This window comes from Ctenopharyngodon idella, chromosome 1 (genome assembly GCF_019924925.1).
Source record: "Ctenopharyngodon idella isolate HZGC_01 chromosome 1, HZGC01, whole genome shotgun sequence".
NCBI classification, from domain to species: Eukaryota; Metazoa; Chordata; class Actinopteri; order Cypriniformes; family Xenocyprididae; genus Ctenopharyngodon; species Ctenopharyngodon idella.
The window spans coordinates 33,735,339-33,760,686 of record NC_067220.1 but is presented as its reverse complement, the minus strand read 5'-3'; the positions used below and the strand labels follow the sequence as shown (position 1 = coordinate 33,760,686).

Here is a 25,348-nt window from a genome sequence, read left to right as displayed (position 1 = left end):
TTCAATTAAAGTGCAGTATTAAACAATATAACGCATTTTACGACAAATTATGAGTTTATTTAGTGAAATGTATGAATCGGACACAATACGATCATGTACGTACTTGATAAATTACGGTAAATTTCCCCAAGGTACAAGAACAACCGGAAGTAATTGTCAACAGAACGTCAGGGACGTTCACAGCAATAGTAAAAGCCATACAAACATCCACAGTAACAACGTCGTGGAGTAGTTTTGTCAACATGACAGAAATCTTCTCCTCACTGTACGGTCAGCCTGATTCCCAGGGTCCAGTAGGACCGTCTGCGCTGGGCTTTGGATCTGGGAAACCTCAGGTACCCCAAAACATGGGCCCGATGTGTTTCCCGCATCAGATGGTGGATGAAGGGGGTCAGATCAGAAAACCCTCCGCGATGAACGAGCCCTTCTACCTGCTGCGAGAACTGCCCAGTGAGCGCCTTTTTTGTTTTTAATTTTCAGTATTGTATTAATTGGGAGGAATAATATATAATAAAGTACTGTGTCAGTGTCAGTGCCGTTGTACAGTGATTGTATGATTACCAGTACTGAATGATTATCGTATTCGTGTGCCATTGTATTTACAAAGTACTTCAAAGAACATCTTGGTTGGTACCATCTCTAAATAACATTGGCTTACAGTGGTACGTTTAGGTACTGTACTTACTGTACCATTATAATACCATAGTTACCTATGCAGTGGTCCTAATAATACCTTCACTGTTATTAATACCATCAACAAATATGCACATGCTGCTGCAATATGATGGTAATGAGATATTGAAATACCATAGTACTTATGTATGAAATATATGTCATGTCATGTTAGACCCTTACTAAAAACATCCCTGGAAGAATTCACATATATCACATTAATTTTTTATGGTTTTGTTGTAGTAACAATAGGCACTGTGTCTAGATCAGTGGTCCTCAACCAGGGGTCCGAGGCCCACTAGAGGGCCTCAGCAAATTTCCAAGGGGGCCTCAAGATGACTTCAAATAAGACAAAGCAAGCTTTAAAACAAGCTAAAACAACAAAAATCAATATCTTTTTTAATATAATTAAGCACTGAACAACTTTTCTATGAAGAACCAGGATTTCCACGAAAGACTTGAAAAACCCGAATATATGAGGAAGCCTCATTTTAAAAGTAAATTAATATAATCTAAAATGCTATTTTTATAATGAATATACATTATGTACCATTCCTCTAGGTAGTTAGAAGCTGTAAAATATTTTATCAAGTAGAAATTGTAGGTAAAAAAATATTTTTAAAAATCATTTTTCTTAAAATCCCTTATCCAGTAAATCTCAAACGACTGGAAAAGTCTTGTAAATTTATTTGTTAAAAAGAGTTGGAACTCTATGGAGCCCCTAAAGGGACATGGTGAATGACAAAAATGAGATGGGAGGAAAATTATTTGTCAGTGCTTTTGCGTTCTCTCACAAATTTTTTGCGTTCCCCCGAGAACCTTTGCATTTGCTTGCAAAGAATGCAAAACTTTGAAATATATATTTTTCCTCGCATCTCATTTTTTCCTTGACCATGTCCCTTTAGAGGCTCTGTAGAACCCAGAAGAACTTCTGGAATTCTGACATTTAATTATTTTAATTATGATTGTTTTAGGCACTTATTGTAATCTATTTTGAAAACAAAACTTTGTCCTTACAACAGATGTACCAGAGAAAACCTTTCAGCTTTGAAGTCAAAAAAGTTGAGAACTACTGATCTAGGTATTTTGCAGAGTTACCAGAGTAAATTCTGTAATGTCAATGGGTAGATTTCGAGTCAATAGAGCTGTTTTGATTGCCTCTTTGAACCTCTTAACCCCCTCATATCTTTTTGACAGTGGAGAATGAGCTGACAGGACACACTAATCTCATCACACACTACAACCTGGAGCACGCTTATAACAAGTTCTGCGGAAAGAAGGTGAAGGAGAAACTCAGTAATTTTCTTCCAGAGCTTCCTGGTGCGTATGCATACTTTCACGATTCTAGAGCAGTTCTAGGAAAATATTCCAGTGAGGAAAAATAAACACAGTATACACTTGACTTTACCTATAACAACACTGGGCCTGGGTTAAGCTAGTACCTACATTGTTTTTTTGATCCTTCTGTTCTCCAGGTATGATTGACAGCCCAGGTATTCAGGACAACAGCTCTCTGCGCTCTCTCATTGAGAAGCCGCCAGTGTGCAACAACTCTTTCAGTCCTCTCACTGGGGTCATGCTCACCGGCTTCAGGCTACACACTGGGCCTGTAAGTGTGTGTGTGTGTATGAGAGAGACAAAAGAAGGACTCCCTATGCATTTATTGTGGGTCAGTCATATATTGCTGTTTGCATGCATGATTTATGTGATTCTTTCTCTCCTGCCAAAGTTGCCAGAGCAATACAGATTGATGCACATTCAACCGCCGAAGAAGAAGAACAAACACAAACATAAACATCATCGGCCTCAAGATCCCTTACCACCAGGTGACTGTCACAAACAAACACACAAAGAGATGAACATGAACATGTTACATATTGACTGTCAGTCACTTTTTTTACTACAGAAACTCCATCAGATTCAGACCATAAGAAGAAGAAGAAAAAGAAGGACGATGACCCGGACAGAAAGAAAAAGAAGAAAGATAAGAAGAAAAAGAAGGTTAATTGGAGTTGTTATACACTTTACATGAAAACACATGTTACAAATGGACTTATTTTATAGGAGTTCTACGTTCAAAAGTTTAGGGGTTTTTGAATTTTGAAATCTTCAAGGCTGCATTTAATTGATCAAAAATACAGTAAAAACAGTAATATTGTGAAATATTATTACAATTTTAAATAACTGTTTTCCATTTAAATATGTTAAAAAAAAAAATTAATTTATTTCTCTGATGGCAAAGCTAAATTTTCAGCTTCATTACTCCAGTCTTCAGTGTTACATGATCCTTCAGAAATCATTCTGATATGCTGATTTGATGCTCAAGAAACATTTCTGATTATTATCAATGTTGAAAACAGATACTTAATTTTTTTTGTGGAAAGCATAAATTTTGATCAATAGAATGTTCATCAGAATGGCATTTATTTGAAATAGAAATCTTTTGTAACATTATAAATGACTTTACTGTCACTTTTGATCAAATAAGTCCTTCCTGAATCAAAGTATTAAATTCTTTAAAAATAATAATAATAATAAATTCAGAGCCTCAACTTTTGAACTGTAGTGTAAGTTTTTGATTTGTTCAAACATTAATTTAATTATGATCAATAGTACACCTGATATCTTCCAATAAATACAAAAGTTTTATACAGTATTATTTCTATTATTTGTAATAATATTATAATTATGATGTTTGTCTGTTTTCAGAATCGCCATAGTCCTGATCACCCAGGCATGACTGGAGCTCAGCCCAGCAGCAGCAGCAGTTTGAGATAAGAACTGCCTCAATGGCAGAAAACCCAGGAATTAAAGGCGTTAAAGTGAAGCACAAGCTGAAAAACTGGGCCTTTATGGTATGTGACAAATTTAATGTTGCAGTTACAGTGAGAGTCAGATTTGTGTGTATATATGTGTCAGAGTATATCGTTACGTAATGTACTGAGTACCAGAACACCTGGTAAACCATCATATGTTACATTTGTAAGTGCCTCTGTATCTATTTATGAGATGGAACATTTTTCATTCAACTTTTTTTAAAACCTTTTTTACAAATAAAACACAATCAGCCAAGAAATGGGCTGATTTGTGACAAAATCTTTGTATTTATTTGATTTCCCCCCCCCCCTTCAGGCATATTTACAGTCATGAGCACAATCAATACAAGCACCATTATGTTGAAAAATCACTAGAATCACTGAAACTTTGAGAACATGATTACAGCTCTGTAACATACAGAACAGTACTTTTGAAACAGTGCAAAACCGGTGTCTGCAATAAAAATACTCGTGTATTTACCAGTTGTCACATAAAGCAGAATGTCCATCATGTTTAGTCAAAGTGGGATGGCATAAAAATCTATTGAGAACCTACAATGAAAAGATCTACTCGAGGCCACAGGCTTATAGTTAAAATGATCCATGTCAAGGTAAAGTGAGTGTTACATGAAACCCTGCCTCATTTACCTGCCCTGAGTCTTGATGGGAGATGAAGTCCAGCAAAATTCCACTAAATGACAAACATCATTTAAAAAATAGTGACCATTCATACTAGTGAGTTTGAATATGTCTGTGACCTGCACATACATACTGATGATCATGTCATTGTAGAATATGAGTTTACAGTCAATTGTGAAACCTCTGACAGACTTTCGAGGAGGCTTTTTGAACGAGACGTGGAAACTGAAGGTCGAGTTTCGTTTCAAAAGTATCTCAGCAAGTTGGATCAAGTTTTTCTGAAAGATTATTAAACAAAATGATTGTCTTTGGTATAACATGCACTGATAAATTATGCACAATAACACTGTGAACAAATATTAAAAAGTAGATTCTGAATTTTGAACAAAATTGATGAGGCAGGAAGTGCTTCGTGGAAGGAAGTTTAGATGCTTTTGGTGACATTTAACCCCTTCTTGTTTTACTACCATTTTACTGGACATTTCAAAGTGTCAATGTAATAATAATGAAACAGCCACACTACATACTTTATGCCCTAGCATAATGTTTTTATGTCTGGTACAACCACGAAAACACTGTAAATGTGGTTGTGATGGTGAGACTTTTAAGATGGTAATGTTAACAAACAAAATGCTCAGTGTGGCATCCTTTCGTTTTGTCTGTCAATTTGCTCTACAAGTCAACAACGTAGAGCAAGTGTTAATAAAATCCTTGAAAATACATCCTGCCCAGTCACACAGTCAAAGCCTAGACTGATAATTTAAATTGCACTTTCACTTGATTTTTCTAACACTGTTTTATATTTGTCAAGTCTCTACAGTGACTGAACAGGAAGCCCAATAATTCAGTTTCTGAAGTGCAATGGAACAACTCCTCATAAATCAGGTCTATAATTCACATACATCTCAATAATAAATGTTCTCCAGCTCAGACGTTCCCGTTGGTTTTATATAAAGAATCATTTGTTTGGTTGAGGCTGACGCTCTCCTGCACTGACTGCCTCACTGACAGACTATCACGCGCTGCCTTCTCCTTTATAAGTTGTCTCCGATGGTAGAAGAGGTATCCTGGCAGCAAGAATCCAACCAATGAGAACAGAAGCAGGCCCAAGTTGATCTGTTGATTCAAAAAGTGTCATGTTTGGTACTTTGTCCAAAATCTTAATTCTGTGAAACTGCTATATATACAGGTGCTGGTCATATAATTAGAATATCATAAAAAAGTTCATTTTTTTATTATAAATTATTTTTAAAAATGAAACTTTCATATATTCTAGATTCCCTACATGTAAAGTAAAACATTTCAAAAGTTTTTTTTTTAAATTTTGATGATTAGAGCGTACAGCTCATGAAAGTCCAAAATCCAGTATTTCAAAATATTAGAATATTTCCTAAGATCAATCAAAAAATGGATTTGCAAAACAGAAAAGTTCAAGTTCTTTAAAGTATGTTCTTTTGTGCACTCAATACTTGATCGGCAGGACATATTACAGCAAATGACTTGCTCCTAGCACAAATTACAGCACCACTGAAGTGTGGCATGGAAGTGATCAGCCTGTGGCACTGCTGAGGCACTATTGAGCCTTCAGATCATCTGTATATTGTTGGATCGACTGTTTCTCATCTTTCTCTTGAAAATATCCCATAGATTCAGGTCAGGCATATTGGCTGGCCAATAAAGCACAGTAATATCATGGTCAGCAAACCACTTGGAAGTGGTTTTTGCACTGTGGGCAGGTGCTAAAGTCCTGCTGGAAAAGGAAATCAGCATCTCCATAAAGCTTGTCAGCAGATGGAAGCATAAAGTGCTCCAAAATCTCCTGGAAGATGGCTGCATTGCCTTTGCACTTGATAAAACACAATGGACCAACACCAGCAGACGTCACGGCCCCCCCAAATCATTATTGACTTCAGAAACTTCACACTAGACTTCAAGCAGCTTGGATTCTGTGCCTCTCCAGTCTTCCTTCATACTCTGGGACCATGATTTCAACATGAAATGCAAAATTTACTTTTATCTGAAAAGAGGACTTTCGACCACTGTTCACTGTCCAGTTCTTTTTCTCCTTAGCCCAGGTAAGATGCTTCTGACGTTGTCTCTGGTTCAGAAGTGGCTTGGTAGTCCTTTTCCTGAAGATGTCTGAGTGTGGTGACTCTTGATGCGCTGACTCCGGCTTCATTCTACTCATTGTGAAGCTCTCTTAAGTGTTTGAATTGGCTTTACTTGACAGTATTCTCAAGCTTGCGGTCATCCCTGTTGCTTGTGCACCTTTGCCTACCCAATTTCTTCCTTCCAGTCAACTTTGCATTTAATATGCTTTGATATACACTCTGTAAACAGCCACCCCATTCAGTAATGACCTTCTGTGACTTACTCTCTTTGTGGAGGGTGTCAATGATTGTCTCCTGGACCATTGCCAAGTCAGCATTCTTCCCCATTAGTGTGGTTTCAAAGAACAAAAGATACCCGGAATTTATACTGTAGGGATGGTCATTTAATGAAACTCAAATGTAAATATTCTAATATTTTGAGATACTGGATTTTGGACTTTCATGAGCTGTACGCTCTAATCAACAAATTAAAAAAAAAAAAACTTTTGAAATGTTTTACTTTACATGTAGGGAATCTAGAATATATGAAAGTTTCATTTTTTTAATAATTTACAATAAAAAAATGAACTTTTTCACGATATTCTAATTATATGACCAGCACCTGTATATACAGTCAAACCAAAGATTATTCAGACATTTTTGATATATTTTTACTAGTGGGTGCAGGACACTGTAGTTCATTTATGTAAGTGAGGATAGCCAAATAAAGGAAACTGTGACATATTATACCCAAAAATTCTTCATACAGTGGACTACCGGTAAAACTGATAAAAATTTGGAACCAAAAATTATTCAGACACTTTGACCTGACCATGTTTTGCTCAAGTGTTATCTGACACAATTAAGATTATTTTTTTCTGACACAGTTTAACTCTGAGATCTTGTCATATTTTATTACCATTTTTTTTAAACTATAGTGAATAAACTGTATTAATGAATGAAATGTTCAAGGTGTCTGAATAAATTTTGGTTTGACTGTATACACACACACACACACACACACACACACACACACACACATTTGCCATGCACATGAATGGTGTATTACTCTCAACAATGTTTGTCTCACCCAGTAAGGATCACCCTTCAATGGTCCCACCATCCACATGAAGAGTGGTTGTTGTAGGAGGGCAAACACAGCACTGATCATGGACTGCATGCCCGTCAGAGTGCCAAAGTGATTGGTTGGGTAGCTAAATATAAAAAGATAAAACAGCAAGTATTATACATATCCAACTTACTGAGCCATTTTTTTTCCAGGTCTATCAAATCAGGGCTATTTTAGTTAATTAAAACTAATAACTATAAAAAATAAAAAAAAAACATTATTTGAAATAAAATAATAACTGGGTAGATACTAACCCTGAACCTACCCCTAAACCTAACCTTAACCCATGTAGTTGCCTTGTATGTATTACCCAGTACTTTCTTAGGTAAGTACACTGTTGCCAAGGCAGCATTTCTAATTTTTGTTTAGTTTAAGTTCAAGTACTAGAAATAAAATAAACCTAAAAATAACAAAATTACAAAAAAATTTAATTTTGAACTAAAATTAAAATGAAAATAAAATCTAATTCAAAATATTAACAAAAACTATAATAGTGTATCAGTGACACTAAATTAACACTGATTCAAATTATTCATTTCCTTCATTTCTGCTTTTTAGCTGGAATTATTAGCCAAATCTTGATGCGAGAAAATTGTTGTTGTGTTTAGATAGTTTCATCTTTAAGCAGCTCCAAAAATCAAACAACAAAAAAAAAATCAAGTGGATTTTGGTAAGTAAAACTCACACAGCAGCATAGAGCCCACCACAGCAGGAGTGAATAAAACCTCGAACTGCAGTGTGAAGAACAAAAGACACCACCTGAAACAGAAAGAAAAAAGACAAATACATATAATAATTTACAGTCATCACACTGAGAAGCTGATAAAAATGTTTGTTTTGCAGCAAAAACACAACAAGGTCAAGAAAATCATAGACCACACTGAAAATCTGAAATATATGAGTGTAAAGTTCTATATGAATATAAAAGTTAAATTATATATGATTATATAAATTATATATTATAAATAAAATATAAAAAATGTGTAATTGAATAACATTCTCCTGGTTATATAAATTATATAAAATAATTAAATAACATGTATAAAATAATTAAATAATGTAATTACATAATATTAATATAAAATAAATAACCTTTCTAAACAAATAAGCAAATTTGTGACATTGTATCTAACCTGAATGGGCAGATTGTCTATGAGGGAGATGATGCCGAAGATGACTAGCAGTATATTAGTAAAGATGAAAGCTCTGATGGCGTTGGTGAGTTTTTGGATCTTTCTGTCCCTCTTTGGAGGCCCAGATGGACTGAAGAAAACGATGAAAGGCAAAATGTAACCATATCACTGACATATCAAAGTAATTCGATATTTCACTCTTTCTCCACCTTCACCTTTTTTCTCCCTCGGCTGAATTCACCACGTCCTCACACTCCTTCATTCTCCAGTCCATGATGTAGCCAATCAGAGGACAGGACATCAGGCAGAGCAGCTGAAGAGTGCCAAAGATGGACGAGTAGAGACTCACTATAACACACACGCATGTTGGGTTTTCATGTTTTAATGGGGACTTTCCATAGACCACAGGCCTTTAAAGTGCTCTCAGAAAGTGAAGACCAGCCAAAATGTCCTCACTTCACTCTCTTTGTCCTCACTCCGATGATCTAAAACTCAAACTGGTCCTCACACACACACAAGCTCTTTGAATCCCGGAATAATGTTGCCATATAATACTGATATTATACTCACTGATAATTTTACTGATACATTGAATTAGATATCAATGTATTAAACCAAATAAATGATACTAGATCTTTTCTCAGAAGTAATTTAACTTCATGAGCCATTTTGAAACTTTAACCAACTGGTATCAAGGTCAACAAACATTTTTTTGTGTGTGAAATGTCTCACTTGAAAAGTGTCCTTCAAAAATAACTATCTGGTTTGATATTCTGTTATCTAGTGCAATATCATTCAAACAATAAGTGTGTCATAAGTGTCCAAATACTTTGTAGGGCCACAGTTTGTTACAAAACCAAAAGAAACACATATTGGTTAGGTGAAAATAACATGATTTTTCTTACCTTGGTCCTCTGCCTCCTTCTCCAACTCCTCTGAGGCTAAAACAGACACAAACAAGTGGTGGAAAATAGTGCAATATAAAACTATGTTTACTACCCACTTACAAACACCCACCCACAAATACATGCTTCTGCAAAACTACAGCATAAAGTCTGTAAGCTTTTGCCAATTACATTTACCCATCTGTTCTTGAGCAAAGTTACATAAACACATTTAAAGGAGCATATATTTTTATTTCACATTTTTCAATTTCATAAAAACAAACGATTTAAATATTTAGCTGATGCTCACGGTTAGGGTCACCATGGGTAACCAGGAACTCCAACATCTTATTCATGGCACCCATGAAAAAAATGACACGGAGCTGGGTCATCGCCATGGTGATAATACTCCACAGGAAAATAGGTGAGCACACAGAACGACGAAAGGGAGGTCCTGCTGTTCCACATTGATCACATAAGCATTATTTTATTATCAATTTCATTTATTATTTTTGCAGACTGTGTGTTTGTGGACTTACCCTGGTTCTCTGCTACAGTTCCATCGCTGGGTGCTTCATCAGTAGAAGGTTTTTTGGTCAACTCTTGCTCTTTAAGAGTCACATGAGTGTCAGTCATTTTATGGTCCTCTACTTCACCTCTCAACTTCTCCATTGTACTATGAAATAAAAAGAAACAGAGAATTTTACAATAATAGACACAATAATTTGTGTATATCTTGTGTAATATATAGATACTGTATATATTTTTCTGTTCTCATTCTAATTTCCTGGTTTGGTCTTTAAGAAACATTTCTAATTATCAATGTTGAAAACGGTTGTGCTGCTTAATGTTTTTGTGGAAGCTGTGATACATTTTTTTCAGGATTCTTTGATGAATAGAAAGTTCAAAAGAGCAGCATTTATTTGAAATAGAAAACGTTTGTAACATTATAAATGTTTTTACTGTCACTATTGATTAATTTAATACATCCTTGCTAAATAAAGGTATTAATTTCTTTTAAAAAAAATGGTAGTGTATTTATTTATTTATTTATTTATTAGGGGTGTAACAATATATTTTGTCACAATATATCACAATACAAAAATGCAAAATTTATATACATATATATATATATATATACAGGTGCATCTCAATAAATTAGAATGTCGTGGAAAAGTTCATTTATTTCAGTAATTCAACTCAAATTGTGGAACTTGTGTATTAAATAAATTCAATGCACACAGACTGAAGTACTTTAAGTCTTTGGTTCTTTTAATTGTGATGATTTTGGCTCACATTTAACAAAAACCCACCAATTCTCAATAAATTAGAATACTTCATAAGATCAATAAAAAAAAAGGATATTTTAAACAGAAATGTCAGGCTTCTGAAAAGTATGTTCATTTCTATGCACTCAATACTTGGTTGGGCCTCCTTTTGCATGAATTACTGCATCAATGCGGCGTGAAATGGAGGCGATCAGTCTGTGGCACTGCTCAGGTGTAATGGAAGCCCAGGTTGCTTTGATAGCGGCCTTCAGGTCATCTGCATTGTTGGGTCTGGTGTCTCTCATCTTCCTCTTGACAATACCCCATAGATTCTCTATGGGGTTCAGGTCAGGCGAGTTTGCTGGCCAATCAAGCACAATAACACCATGGTCATTGAACCAGCTTTTGGTACCTTTGGCAGTGTGGGCAGGTGCCAAATCCTGCTGGAAAATGAAAGCATCTCCATAAAGCTTGTCAGCAGAAGGAAGCATGAAGTGCTCTAAAATTTCCTGGTAGATGGCTGCGTTGACTGTGGACTTCAGAAAACACAGTGGACCAACACCAGCAGATGACATGGCAGCCCAAATCATCACTGACTGTGGAAACTTTACACTGGACTTCAAGCAACAAGGTTTCTGTGCCTCTCCACTCTTCCTCCAGACTCTGGGACCTTGATTTCCAAATGAAATGCAAAATTTACTTTCATCTGAAAAGAGGACTTTGGACCACTGAGCAACTGTCCAGTTCTTTTTCTCCTTAGCCCAGGTAAGACGCTTCTGACGTTGTCTTTGGTTTCAGAAGTGGCTTGGTACGTGGAATTTGACAGTTGTAGCCCATTTCCTGAAGACGTCTGTGTGCGGTGGCTCTTGATGCACTGACTCCAGCTTCAGTCCACTCCTTTTGAAGCTCTCCTAAGTTCTTCAATCGGCTTCGCCTGACAATCTTCTCAAGCCTGCGGTCATTCCTTTCACTTGTACACCTTTTCCTACCACACTTTTTCCTTCCAGTCAACTTTCCATGAATATGCTTTGGCACAGCACTCTGCGAACAGCCAGCTCTTTCAGCAATGACCCTCTGTGGCTTACCCTCATTGTAGAGGGTCTTAATGATCGTCTTCTGGACAACTGTCAAGTCAGCACACTTCCCCATGACTGCTGTTGGGATTACTGACCTAAACCCAGTATTTATACCCTGAGAATGGTAATTTAATAGAACTTGAAATTAAATATTCTAATAATTTGAGATACTGATTTTTTTTATTTTGATGAGCAGCAAGCTGTAATCATCAAAAGGAAAACAAAAAAGTCTGGAAATATTTTACTTTATGTCTAATAAATCTAGAATATATTTAAGTTTTACTTTTTGAATTAAATTACAGAAAAAAAAAAAAACTTTTTCATGATATTCTAATTTATTGAGATGCACCTGTATATATATATATATATATATATATATATATATATATTAGGGATGTAACAATATATTGTGTCACAATACCTCAATACAAAAATTCAACAATATGTATCGTAGATAGTAATAATGTATTGTGTATAGTTCAGCCAAAATGAAAATTACTGTGTGAGAAAAAATTCAAGTTTACAGAGTTTTAGTGTCAGTTCTACATTAAACTACTATATATATTGTTGAATATAATGTATAATAATGCAATAAGGGAATAATTGTAGGTCCTGATAATGCCAAATGTCTTATGTTACCAAAGTGGCTTACATTATTTTAAATATTAGATCACATAATAAAAATAATGAGAGTGCAAGCATATTCGTCTAAAATAAATCTGTATATTCAGCTTCAGAATCATGATTATTTTTATTCTGGTATCACTATTGTCCTGTGCATTAGGTTACCTGCACCAAAACCTATTCAAACCTATTCATTTCCACCCTCAGTGTAATACCAAATTTAGCATTTTAATCAACAGTACATTTTTTGTTAACCTGGCTTTTACCATATGTCTTGGAGTATCACAATATTATCGTATCGTAAGTTCAGTATCGTGATATGTATTGAATCGTGACATGAGGGTATTGTTACATCCCTAATATATATAGAAATTAAATTAAACCATTAAAATAATACATTTTTGGGCATATTTTTGGCCATATAGTGTATGTATTTGACATATACTGACATGTATCTGATGTCCTCAGGGGCAGGAAAAGATTCTCCCGGCCAATTAATAAAGCAGTTGAGGAAGACGAGGCAGGCAAGCCCTGCCCATACCCAGAAGATCACAGAAAACGGTACGTCCACATCATAGATCAGCTAAAAGACAAGACAGAGAGAGGAAACGTTGGTTCAAATGCTGTGTTGCAGGAGATAAGTCTTTGAGCATAATGCCTCGATACTTTGTATTTCTGTTGTTTAAAGTGTTTTTGTACATAAAAAAAAAAAAAAAAAACTCTACCTTGACTCCTGGGAAGGTGACAGCAGAGGACGCATATGAGCCAATCATGAGAGAAAGAATCGTCGAGCGCACATTTCCAAACATGTTTGGCAACTGAGAAAATCAATCAAGAAGAGAGAATCATAAATGAATGCACTAATATATGTATTCAAACTGTAACATTTGTCTATTGCCACTAGAGAGCATTATGAGCTAGAAGTTTGAAATAGCCTTTAGCTACACAGCATGTAAAGACACAGCTCCTCATGTTAAGTTACAGCTTTTCAGACACAGAACAGCACCTCTCTGTACCATCTCAAGATTTCCACTATTTATGTGGGTGTTTGCTACTGCTTATACAAGTAATACAAAAATTTGATAATGACATATACATAAAAAATAATTAATATGCTTTGCAATGTATTTTTATTTAAATAAACGTATTGTATGTAAATATATTTATTATATAATATATAATTATATGTAGTACATTAAATAAATAAATGTATCTTATTTTATGTATTTAATAGTTAAATATAATTGGTACATATATTATACAACATATGTATGTATATAATTATATACATACATATATGTGTGTATATGTATGTATATAATTATAGGTAGTAAATTTAATAAAAAAATATTTTATATTATTTTATTTATTATTATAATATAATTATTTAATATGTAATTATAAATAAATAAATAAATACACAGCTGTACACAGTTACAAGAGTGATTAAATAAAATATCTGGCATATATGTTTCTGCACATGTTGCAGCCATTTGTTATTTATCAACCATTCTGTCCATCTTTCTTTCTTTCTTAATTTAAATCAAAAGTTCTCTAATTTTTTTTGACTCGCTTAGCGTATAATATATTTGTGGGTATTATGAAGAACAGGTAGCAACAGCCATAATAAATTGCTGACCCAAGTATATCCCTGTGCTGCTGTGCCAACAAAGCTCTAGCACTCCAATCACATAAACACACACACACACACACACATCCCAAACAGAACACAAACACAGAGTCAAATAACCCTATTCAAACTGAGACAAACACAAACAAGTGGCAAGAGGCTGTCAATAAGAAACAGTTCATTACCAGCTCTTAAATTTTAGCATATAAATAGGCCGTTGAAATGAAATACTTTCAGGAAGCTGACATGTCCTTCAGTGTGGCTTGCTATACTCCATCTAAAACTATTTAAACAGCATTTTGCTAGATTGTTTATATTATACATATGACCTCATATTAATTGAACATGTTTCAGTTAAATTCAGGGTGTGTGTGTGTGTGTGTGTGTGTGTGTGTGTGTGTGTGTGTGTGTGTGTGTGTGTGTGTGTTAGCATAGACCTATAAAATCTGACAGCCAGGACATTCCAGCAGTAAATACACAAAGATCACAGATACACACAGAGAGAAGATATGGGACAAAAAGAGATGGGTGAAATAGTTCAGTACAGTTGATAAACTAAAAAGGGAACATTGTGGCAATGTTTGCATGTCTATAAGACAAAATGATCTAGTTGGCAAATAATCTGGCACATTTACAAGTCAAGCACAGTTTTACAAAACTATCAAGGAACAAACTCTTTTCATTCTCAAATCCAGATGAATTAAATCAGTTACCATCATAAATTTTTGCTTTGTTGAATATGCTGTTGTACTTGGAACTATATTGGATTATGGAAGTGGGTTGTGAATATTGGGTTGACATTAAGTGCAAATACTTAATATAATATAATCTAGATTCATTCAAATAATAAATGTATGGTCCATTTATATTTGGTAGATAATGGAAGATTTGTTTTGCACAGTTGTTTTTGGCAGTGTAAAAATAAAGGGGACACAAATGCGTGAGAGAGAAACAGACACGTGAGAGAAAGCAAGGACAGTGCATGTTAATGTGTGCTATGCTGGGAGAAGGTGGGCTTGGCGGAGTTGAGGGCGTGAAGGCTGATCTGTGCTGTGATTGGCTGACCAGCATGCCAAAATGTAGAGTGAGGGGATGGAAAACATGTGCAGCACTGAAGTGATCAGCAAAAGATATGCAAGAGCAGCTCTTACATGCAGAACAAGAAATATAACAAACGTGTTTTGATAGTGTGTAATGAGGAGCAGTATTCATATGTTTAACAGCCATTTAAAGTAAGTGTAGTCAAAAAAAGCTTCATACTTCCATTTCAGCTTACACAGTCTCTTATGCTTGCCAACTATTTTCTGATTATTTGGAAATACAGTAAGACAGTAATATTGTGAAATATTACAATTTACTGAAAATAGTTTAAATGTAATTTATTCCTGTGATGGTAAAGCTGAATTTTCAGCAGCCATTACTCCAGTCCTCAGTGTCACACGATTTTGAATTTTTGAATGATCCTTCAGTCAGTCAATCTAATATGCTGAAACAGTTGTGCTGCTACACTACCATTTAGGAGTTTGTGGTAAGTTTTTTTTTAATAAATTAATACTTTTATTCAGCAAGGATACATTAAATTGATCAAAAGTGACAGTAAAGACACATAATGTTACAAAGATTTCTATTTCAAATAAATGCTGTTCTTTTGAACTTTCTATTCATCAAAGAATCCTGAAAAAAAATGTATCAGGGTTTACACAAACATATTAAAGGTGCAATATGTAAAACTTTTGTCCGCTAGAGGTCGCTAGAGGCCTATTCAAAACAAAGTCGTAGCTTGATGACGCCAAGTTTGAGTGTGGAATCTTGGGACATGTGGTCTTCACCTCAACGGACGGTGCAAAAGAATAAGGATAGGACTCGGGAAGAAATCATGTTCATGGATGCGATTATTAACGTTACTGTAGTATGAAGCAGAGCAGGACCGAGTGTTGTGGGAGCTGAATGAGGCCGCTGGAGCAATTGCGCAACACACGCCTCACGAGCAGCGGAACTTTTATTATGCCACAGTCACCGGCACCGCTTCAGCTTTTCCGGTCATGAGTATGAGGTAACGCAGCTCTGTTTATCATATTACATACATTTGAGAGTGTTGAAAATGATGTTATAACGTTACTCTGTGCGTTCGGTTGGTGGCTGCCGTGAGACACTTGTTTGAGATACTGCAGTAAGATAGATCGATCATTTTAAATGTTGGATGGCTTGTGTTGATAAATGGCATGCAATTAATTTTAAAACGTACTGTATGATGGAGAAAATTCTGTATTACTGTTACTAAAAATAAAGCTGCATCTGATTATGCTATGTTAGCTATTTGACAAAATAGTGTTTTTCTCTGAGGTATGGTAAAGCATGGTACTCGCAAAAAATCAAGAAAATTAGATTTAAACAATAAGACTAAACGTGTTGAGCTATATAACAACAATTAGTTTTCTGTCTATAAATATATCAAAACAGTTGTTGCCTTGTCTATTAAAAAGTGTAATATATTAAAGCGTCTTTGGTGTTTCCATGGTTTCTACAAAATAAAACCGAAACCAAGGCAGACCGAGGGTTAACGCGGGTATGACGCAATTGACAGGCGACTCCTCACACGTCCCGGAGCCTTGGTTAAAATTGCAATTTTCTCACAATTTACAAGTAGTTGGAAACATTTAGGATATTGTAAGTACTCAAGTGAACAAAATATATAACACTGGCCTAGTGGTTTTTGGATAAAATATTACATATTGCACCTTTAAGCAGTAAAACTAAATCAGCATATTAAAATGATTTCTGAAAGATCATGTGACATTGAAGACTGGGAGTTCTAACTGCTGAAAATTCAACTTTATTAAAATATTAAGATATAGAACATTTTAAATTGTAATAATACAGTATTTCACAATATTGCTGTTTTTACTGTATTTTTTTATCTAAATGCAGCTTTGGTGAGCATAAGAGAGTGCTTTCAAGAACATTAAAAAGTCTTAATTATTCCAAACTTTTGACTAGAAGTGTATATATAGACACACACACACACACACACACACACACACTTAAACAGCAATACAGAGTCAACATGACCACCACCCACTAACAAACAGTGTTCAGGCAATAAGAATATGAAAATTCAAGAGGACCTCAGAAACCTTCAGGTCAAATGGCAACTTTGCATAGTTAACATTATGATAGTTATCTTGGGTATATACAGTATAATAACTGAACTGACGTAAGCACCATATAGCTGAGTGAAAATGCTGATGTAAGTCAGTCTAATTTTTATGGTGTATTTTATATTTGTGTGAACATGTGTCTCTTACTGTTAGTGAAGTGAAGGTTAGACAGATTCCTCCAAACCCATTCATGGAGACAGCAATAAATATTAGAGATGATAACACTGAGGGAAAGCAGAAACAATGCTTACATTAAAAATGCAGATTCACTAATTATAGACATGTGGAATGAATTAAAATAAATAAATATATAAATATAAACACATTATACAGTGCACATATATTATATATAATTTATTTAATACATCTATGTATGTTTTATCTGCATATTACTCTGCATAGTTTGTTCAAAGTTATAAATGTTCATTTAACAATAAAATAAGCATAAATAAGCAGTACTACTGACCTTTTGGATTATAAGATGCGACTGCAATCAAAGCCATGGAAAATGCAAAACACGAACTACAAGAGTCATTAAAAAAGAGAGTTGGAGGAAGTGACCATGATGTGGGTTACAGGGCATGAGTAGTGATTAATATTTATAAAATATCATGTTCACATGCAGCAGACGCGCTGCAGATGAACGCCTTCAAACTTAGTTCAGCCAAAAATGAAAATTCTGTCATTAATTACTCACCCTCATGACGTTCCAAACCCATAAGACCTTCATTCATCTTCTAAACACAAATTAAGATATTTTTCATGAAATCTGAGGGTATCTGATCCACACATAACCAGCAATGACATTGCACCTTTTGAGGTCCAGAAAAGTACTAAAGACATCAGGCTCAGTATTGGCCGGCTCCTGTGTCAGCATCACACGTATGCATCGTGCTGCTTACGTGACCAGAGCCAATACTGACCAATACTGAGCCGCCGTTCGGACGTAAACACTGAAGCTCTGCAATGAAAATAGAGTAGCAGTATGACAGAGGACAGAGGAATTTGTTGAATAAAGTAGTTATTTTTGTTTTGTTTTTGTGCACAAAACGTATTCTCGTCACTTCATAACATTAAGGTTGAACCACTGTAGTCACGTCGCCGGTTTTAACGATGTCTTTACTACCTTTCTGGACCTCAAAAGGTGCAATGTCGTTGCTGCCTATGTGTGGCTCAGATACGCTCAGATTTCATCAAAAATATCTTAATTTGTGTTCCAAAGATGAACGAAGGTCTTACGGGTTTGGGACGACATGAGGGTGAGTAATTAATGACAGAAATTTCATTTTTGGGTGAACTAACCCTTTAAAGTCTTCATTAAAATCTTTCAGGCCAGACTTGTCAAGCCAACATTCAGCATTAGTATCTCTAAGGACTTTTCAAGTTTTATACTGATAGCTGTATGTCTCTTACCTGCCAAACAATCTGATTGGACGTGGCCCAAACTTGTCCATCAGGACACCTAGTGGCAGAGTGGCTGCGCTGATGATGAACGATCCAATCGTGAAGCCCAGATTTAGAATCTCCTCCTGTTCAATACAGCTCAGCCAAACCGTCCGCCCCGTTAAACTCGCGTTAGTGTGACCCTCTGTGACATTCCCTAATAGTTTCAGAAGAAGAATCAGGTAGTCAAATAGGCTACTTTACATGTTGCTGTTTCCTAAAACTGCTAGTAGCAACTTCAAGTAAGACTTTGCCTGTCAGGATGGATGTGTTCTAACCATGTACCTGAACACAGGTGTGAGTAGAAGCCCTCGTTCTTCAGCATGATAAGGAGGGAACCCCAACCCAACAATACAGCAGAGAAGAGCAGATTTTCTATGATTGATGTGACAGCCATCCACCAGCGCCTCCTGTAGGCCTGCGAGAGTGGTGGAGCCATTGCACTGGAGAATGAAAGAAACCACAAATAAGGAGCAAGTTTACATGATTTGAATTAGGGATGCACCAATACCATTTTTTAAGGACCGAGTACGAGTACCGATACTTTTTTTCTAGTACTCGCCGATACCGGTACCGATGCCTATACATTTATTAATCTCTCTCTCTCTCTCTCTCTCTTTGTTTTGGTGATGTTGCAGTTTTCCAAGCACAACACAGTGAGACTAATGAATGTAGGACAGCTTCTTTATTATTACTCTAATGAAAAAAGTAATCATTTTTATGTGCTTGTCACAAACTTAAAGAACAAAAATTTCACAGTGTCCAATAACCTTCAAAGGGCATAATTACCAATATATATAATTGTTGTTATATAAAATGAAATTTACAAACAGTACAACAAATACTATAGAGATACAAATTAAATAAACTTGTTATTCAGATACAGTAGTTTTATTTACCATGTATACATTTATTTAACATCTATTGTTGTTTTATTAACATTAATGACAAATATAGGCTACGGTCCCTTTAAGACCGAATCCATGGATACTGACACATATTCTGTTTTCACCCAAATGTTTACATCCACTTAAAGCCATAACCGACTATATTTACGTGAGATACTCCACACTATGGACATTTTGACAACTATGTGTGCATTTGACCATTCAGGCGCGAGGAGAACTGATCGCGCGCTGTCTGAGAGAACTGGGATCGTGCGCAAGAAAGAGAGAGAGCGCGCGCGAGAGGGAGCGCTTCTGGTCTGTGTCATTCAGCGCGATTCCGCCTATCCCGCCTTCACTAATCGATAACGAATTGTGATTGAAAGCATGCAGTTCGCAATGTGTGGGTTGTCATCATTCCTTTTTAAGTATTTCCACACCTCTGAGGCTGACATTGTTTCTGCTGCTGCCGTCGGTGTCTCTGTGCACGGAAAATTCTGTCAGTTATGTCACGTGAGGTGTCGGTCTTTGGTATCGGCGGTATTTTTACGAGTACAAGTACATGAGCTTGGTATCGGTGCATCCCTAATTTTAATACAACAATTTAATACTGTACATTCAGAACAGGACTATTCTTAATTCATAAAAACAAAATGACAACAGAAGAGTGCTGCCTCTTCTTTAATAAATTAGGTGTTCAACATTTGAACGATTAATATCATAATATACCGTAAATTTAAATTTGTTTAACCTTTTCAGTTTTTCCAGATAGTAGGCATAACAAAATGTGTTTGACCATACTGTACAAGACTAGAACAAATTTACTTCAACAAAAAAAAAAAAAAAAAAAAAAGGTTTGAATGAGTTAGAATGTTACAATTTTACACTTTTGCCCAAGTCTTTAGAGATGTACACTTTTAGACCCTACTTGCCCAAAGTTTTATACACAAAACATTCATGAAAATAAACAGCCTGCATCTGAGACTCATTCATGCCTGAATGTGTACTAAAGACCACAAATGTAAATGTAAGCAAGTATGAATAGACACCTTTTTGCACCAAGAACCGGCACTCATTCAGGACAGCAAGGTTTATTCACTATACTTGTATGTGGACAGCAGAAATGAGAAGAATTCAGGGGGGAAAGCCCATTGGAAACAGATCTGTTACAAGTTTATGTCAGTACTTGCCCTCTTTGTTCAGCACATTCTTGAACAGCACACATCTATATTGCAAAATGAAATGGAACGAGACTGTGATTTAGGACGAAGTTCAAGCGTCTGTCACCCAAATCATTGCAATCTGTGAGTTTACATATGATTTATATTTGTTTATGTTCTGAACTCAGCTTTTAATAATTGTCCTCGTCACATGGATAAAAGAGGCTGAAGTATTTTTTATTATCCATAGAGCACATGTCCACACACCCCCTGACCTGCTGACACCAGAAATAGTCACAGACCTTCATGGCACACCATGAGTATCTTATCTGATTTCACCAACACATAGAATAAACATTGCAGTAACACTCATATGAACTTGGATCCTGTTGTACATTATATCCAAACCAGATCATTTTAACAGTAATGTCAGAAATAAATGCTATAATTCATCTTATAAAACAATTTTGTGTGTGTGTGTGTGTGTGATAAATCTAACTGTGAACACCAAAAGGAATATTTATTGGCAGACATATTGAAGAATAGGCAGTTGAAGTGATGAACTGTTTCTGTACAAATGTTTATTCAGCGAAAATATATTCTCAATTTAGTTTCATTCAAACAGAAAAAGCATTTGTTCCCTGTTCGAGTTAAAGGTGCAATATGTAAAAATTTTGTCCGCTAGAGGCCTATTCAAAACAAAGTCGTAGCTTGATGACGGCAAGTTTGAGCGCGGAATCTTGGGACATGTGGTCTTCACCTCAACGGGCAGTGGAAACAACCGGGATATGACTCAGGAAGAAATCACATTCATGGATGCGATTATTAACGTTACTGTTGTATGAAGCAGAGCAGGACAGAGTGTTGTGGGAGCTGAACGATGCCGCTGGAGCAATTGCGCAACACACGCCTCACGAGCAGCGGAACTTTTATTATGCCACAGTCGCCGGCGCCGCTTCAGCTTTTCCGGTCATGAGTATGAGGTAACACAGATCCGTTTATCATATTACATACATTTGAGTGTGTTGAAGATGGTGTTATAACGTTACTCTGTGCGTTCGCTCGGTGGCTGCTGTGAGACACTTGTTTGAGATACTGCAGTCAGCTAGACCGATTTTAGAATATCATATTAAATGCTGGATGGCTTGTGTTGATAAATGGCATGCAATTAATTTTAAAACGTATTGTATGATGGAGAAAATTCTGTATTACTGTTACTAAAAATAAAGCTGCATCTGATTATGCTATGTTAGCTACTTCACAAAATAGTGTTTTTCTCTGAGGCATGGTAAAGCATGGTACTTGCAAAAAAATAACAGTAAGACTAAACGTGTTGAGCTATATAACAATAATTAGTTTTCTGTCTATAAACGTAACCAAACAGTTGTTCCCTTGTCTATTAAAACGTGATATTTTAAAGTGTCTTTGGTGTTTCCATGGTTTTTACAAAATAAAACCGGAAACTGAGGGTAACGCGGGTATGACGCAATTGACAGGCGACTCCTCACACGTCCCTGAGTCTTGGTTAAAATTGCAATTTTCTCACGATTTACAAATAGTTGGAAACATTTGGGATATTGTAAGTACTCAAGTGAACAAAATATATAACACTGGCCTAGTGGTTTTTGGATATTTTACTGCAAAAATATTACATATTGCACCTTTAATTCCTTTTCAAATAACTCAACCAAACACACACTTTTTATTGATATACAGCACATCTAAAAACAAAAAGTTGCAATTTCAATTGATTTAGTAAAATAAAAAATATGAGTCAAGTAAATTCTGAACAAGTTCACTGATGGCATAATTTGCATCTATATATTTCTGACATGAAACACCACATCGCTCTACAAAAAGTGTGACCTGTTTAGTCTGATTCAGACTATTAGTATGAGCCAGTTGCTAAATTTGGAACCGCATACTAGTAGCCAATACAACTCGTACTACATTTACCAAATCTTTCTATGGCAGAAATAGTAAGAGTAGTAATATGCTAAGTATGCGGTTGTGAATTTAATTCACGAGTTCGTTTGATCATATAATCTTTAAGCTAATAAGGGGCTCGAGGAACCAGCTTTAACTCGAGCTTAGATATAACCCCCAGTGGGACTACTAGTGCTTGGAAGAGGAGTATGGTAACAAGATGCCTAAATTACATTGGTGGAATTGGGGAGGTGGAGGGATGCCAAAACAGCTGATGTCAGAGCAAGGTGAGTGGCTGCTTATATGCTCTGGCAGTTATTTGAAAGATTGGATGGGTGCACTCCTCCTGAAATCACGTTTGTGAACTTCACCAAGTGCACAAACTGAGAGGCCTGCTGCATGAAGCTAGCTGAGCAAACTCTGAGTTTCAGAATAGATTTAGTGTTGACAAATCCAGATAAATCCAACCTGGTTTCAGTCAGGTTCAGCGGTCTCACAACGCTCGGTATAATCATTCTCGGTAAACTCAGGTTTGATCCAGATCTCAAACTGATCCAGATCTCAAACTAATCTAACTTGCCTGGGTAGCAACTGAAACCGGCTTCGTGCAACAGGCCACAGGAGTTACAGGTTTGAATCAGTCTGTCAAACCCTTCACTGAATAAACACACCGAATCTATCAGATCAGCTACTGAATCAACATATGACTCGCTTACTGTTGATGAGAAGCACAACTTATCTATATTCTTGTTCTAATTTGTAACCTTGAACACAAATATTTTATTTCCCTGGTGCAACTTAACCCCAAGACCTCATTTTTCCATGCTGTAATAGGGTTTCTCAGATTTTCCATGCTTGCTCTGGGATTTCTAAAAATATGAAAACGTTCTTTTAACACATTTTTGTACAGGACAGCAATGCTAACTATAAAATATGAAAAAACTCTACAATTGCTTGCAAAATGCTGCATTCACCGAGAAACTTTGTGTTCATTCGCAAAACTTTTCATTCTTTGCGAGCAAATGCAAAAGCATTGAAATATATTTTGCCTCCCATCTCATATTTTTTCCATCACCATGTCCCTTTATTGGCTCCATACAAAAGTGTTTACCTAATGGACAATTAAAAAGTTGAACTAATTATGCAACCCCAGCTTACAGGGATCGTTCTCAGAACTTTAAATAAGGTTCTGTCAAGGTTCTCTCAGTTATGAACAAATGTTCTTCCAGTAAAGTTAACAGAATGTTCATTCAAAGTTATCTGGTCTTTAATAATGTTCTCAAAACATTAGCACAAAAACATTATTTATATATGGATAGTTTTCTGAATTGTTTTAGTTGGATGTTCATCTAATATTTTTTTTTAAATGTTTCAGAATGTTCAGAGAACATTTAAAAGTAACATTTTATGTTTCCATAATGTTTGCACAGTGATCAAATTAAATGTTCCCCTGAATGTTTGCATAGCCAAGAAAAAAAAAAGTTTTAAAACATTAAAAAAAAAAACTGGACTTTTTTAATGTTTAGGGAACATTAAGAAATGCTGTTTTCATAACTTAATACAGGATGAACATTCTTAAAACATATTTTTGTTACGGGACAATCTATGATGAAATACTTCCACTCAAGAAGACAAGATGAACTGAGTTACAAAAGGTCAAAAGCAGATTTCCAAAGTAAGTAATGAAGCTCAACTCAACACACACACACACACACACACACACACACACATGTTGGGTTTCCATGTTTTATGGGGACTTTTCATAGACAATGTTTTTATACTGTACAAACTGTATATTCTATCCCCAACCCTACCTCCAAACAGAAAACTTTCTGCATTTTCAAAAAACAATGTAATATGATTTATATGATTTTTTTCCTCATGGGGACCAAAATCTCCCTACAAGATCAAAGACTTCTGGTATATTATCCTTTTGGGGACATTTTGTCCCCATAAAGTAGGGTTTACTAGTTCAGGACCACACACAAAGTAATGACGCTAAGCTCAGCTCAGATCAACTCAACACACACACACACACACACACACACACACACACACACACACACAAACAGCTGTTTCCTTCACACCGGCTACAGTTGCTACCGCGTGCTCAGCAGCTCACTGGAAGTGCCGCGTGCGCACTTCAGTTTCCTAAAGGAAAAAACAACGCGCGCACTCGAGACCACTGATAATTGTAAAAGGTCATAATTAAATTAATACATGTTCATTCTTGCATTGGATTGTGTAATTTGACATGCTATTTAAATGTAATTAAATGAGAATACGCACGACACAAAACACAATCTGATTACTAAAATATATAATTTCATATGCACAATTCAAGATCAAAAAGCAATGAGATAACGCAGTCAATTTTGACATTTATAAAGTACGGTTTTTATCCCACAAAAGTACGTGCATCTTAGGAAAATTAACTGACAATGAGAAAAAACTGTTGTCAGTAATGTATTTACAAATCTTTATTTATTTATTTATTTATTTTTTAAGTGGTTTGCAAAAACTGAGCATTGATTTATCAACTTGGCTCTTAAAACAAGTTTCCAAAATCTTGGAAGCTTGGAGAGAGTAAACTTACCAATGTCTTATGTACTGTTATTTATAGCAATGGCATGTGTCTGGTTTTCTTCAGTGTTGGTATCCTTTCCAAACCGTGGTGCTATAATTTAGCGTTTTTCTCTTCGTGCACTCCAGGTTGTACTTGCACGTTTGTACAAACTGAAAAGGACATGTCAAGTTTTGTATGCTCTTTCTCTCTCCCTGCTCTTTTTGTCTATAAATGGCTCCCGGCATTGACC

The 25,348-nt window shown here is 35.7% G+C and overlaps 2 protein-coding genes across 3 annotated transcripts; one reads left to right on the top strand and one right to left on the bottom strand.

Annotated features, from left to right (window-relative positions):
• Nucleotides 1–120: 120 nt before the first annotated feature.
• Nucleotides 121–3,768, top strand: med19b (mediator complex subunit 19b). The gene is made up of 6 exons (XM_051902896.1): nt 121–450; nt 1,870–1,992; nt 2,148–2,281; nt 2,402–2,498; nt 2,579–2,673; nt 3,382–3,768. Exons 1-6 carry the CDS (start codon nt 243–245, stop codon nt 3,448–3,450), a joined length of 726 nt encoding a protein of 241 aa, XP_051758856.1. The 5' UTR covers nt 121–242; the 3' UTR covers nt 3,451–3,768.
• Nucleotides 3,749–25,348, bottom strand: slc43a1b (solute carrier family 43 member 1b). Of its 2 annotated transcripts, none has more exons than XM_051902564.1 (15): nt 25,129–25,348; nt 18,848–19,005; nt 18,533–18,719; nt 17,586–17,641; nt 17,267–17,343; nt 13,057–13,149; nt 12,781–12,914; nt 9,903–10,039; nt 9,674–9,817; nt 9,385–9,420; nt 8,695–8,827; nt 8,480–8,609; nt 8,032–8,105; nt 7,308–7,431; nt 3,749–5,243 (listed from the first exon to the last, which is right to left on the bottom strand). In XM_051902564.1, exons 2-15 carry the CDS (start codon nt 18,999–19,001, stop codon nt 5,055–5,057), a joined length of 1,668 nt encoding a protein of 555 aa, XP_051758524.1. In that variant the 5' UTR covers nt 19,002–19,005; nt 25,129–25,348; the 3' UTR covers nt 3,749–5,054. The 2 variants fall into 2 exon arrangements, with proteins under 2 accessions (XP_051758524.1, XP_051758516.1); XM_051902556.1 differs by having other exon boundaries at nt 9,674–9,820; nt 25,129–25,347.

Excerpts from the sequence above, each read along its gene's own strand:
- med19b (XM_051902896.1), top strand. The coding sequence starts at position 243 with ATGACAGAAATCTTCTCCTCACTGTACGGTCAGCCTGATTCCCAGGGT. Across the intron at positions 451-1,869 it reads CCTGCTGCGAGAACTGCCCA|TGGAGAATGAGCTGACAGGA; the intron begins GTGAGCGCCTTT and ends TCTTTTTGACAG. Across the intron at positions 1,993-2,147 it reads TTTTCTTCCAGAGCTTCCTG|GTATGATTGACAGCCCAGGT; the intron begins GTGCGTATGCAT and ends TCTGTTCTCCAG.
- slc43a1b (XM_051902556.1), bottom strand. The coding sequence starts at position 19,001 with ATGGCTCCACCACTCTCGCAGGCCTACAGGAGGCGCTGGTGGATGGCT. Across the intron at positions 17,344-17,585 it reads CGCATCTTATAATCCAAAAG|TGTTATCATCTCTAATATTT; the intron begins GTCAGTAGTACT and ends GCTTTCCCTCAG. Across the intron at positions 7,432-8,031 it reads GGTGGGCTCTATGCTGCTGT|CTACCCAACCAATCACTTTG; the intron begins GTGAGTTTTACT and ends TTTTATATTTAG.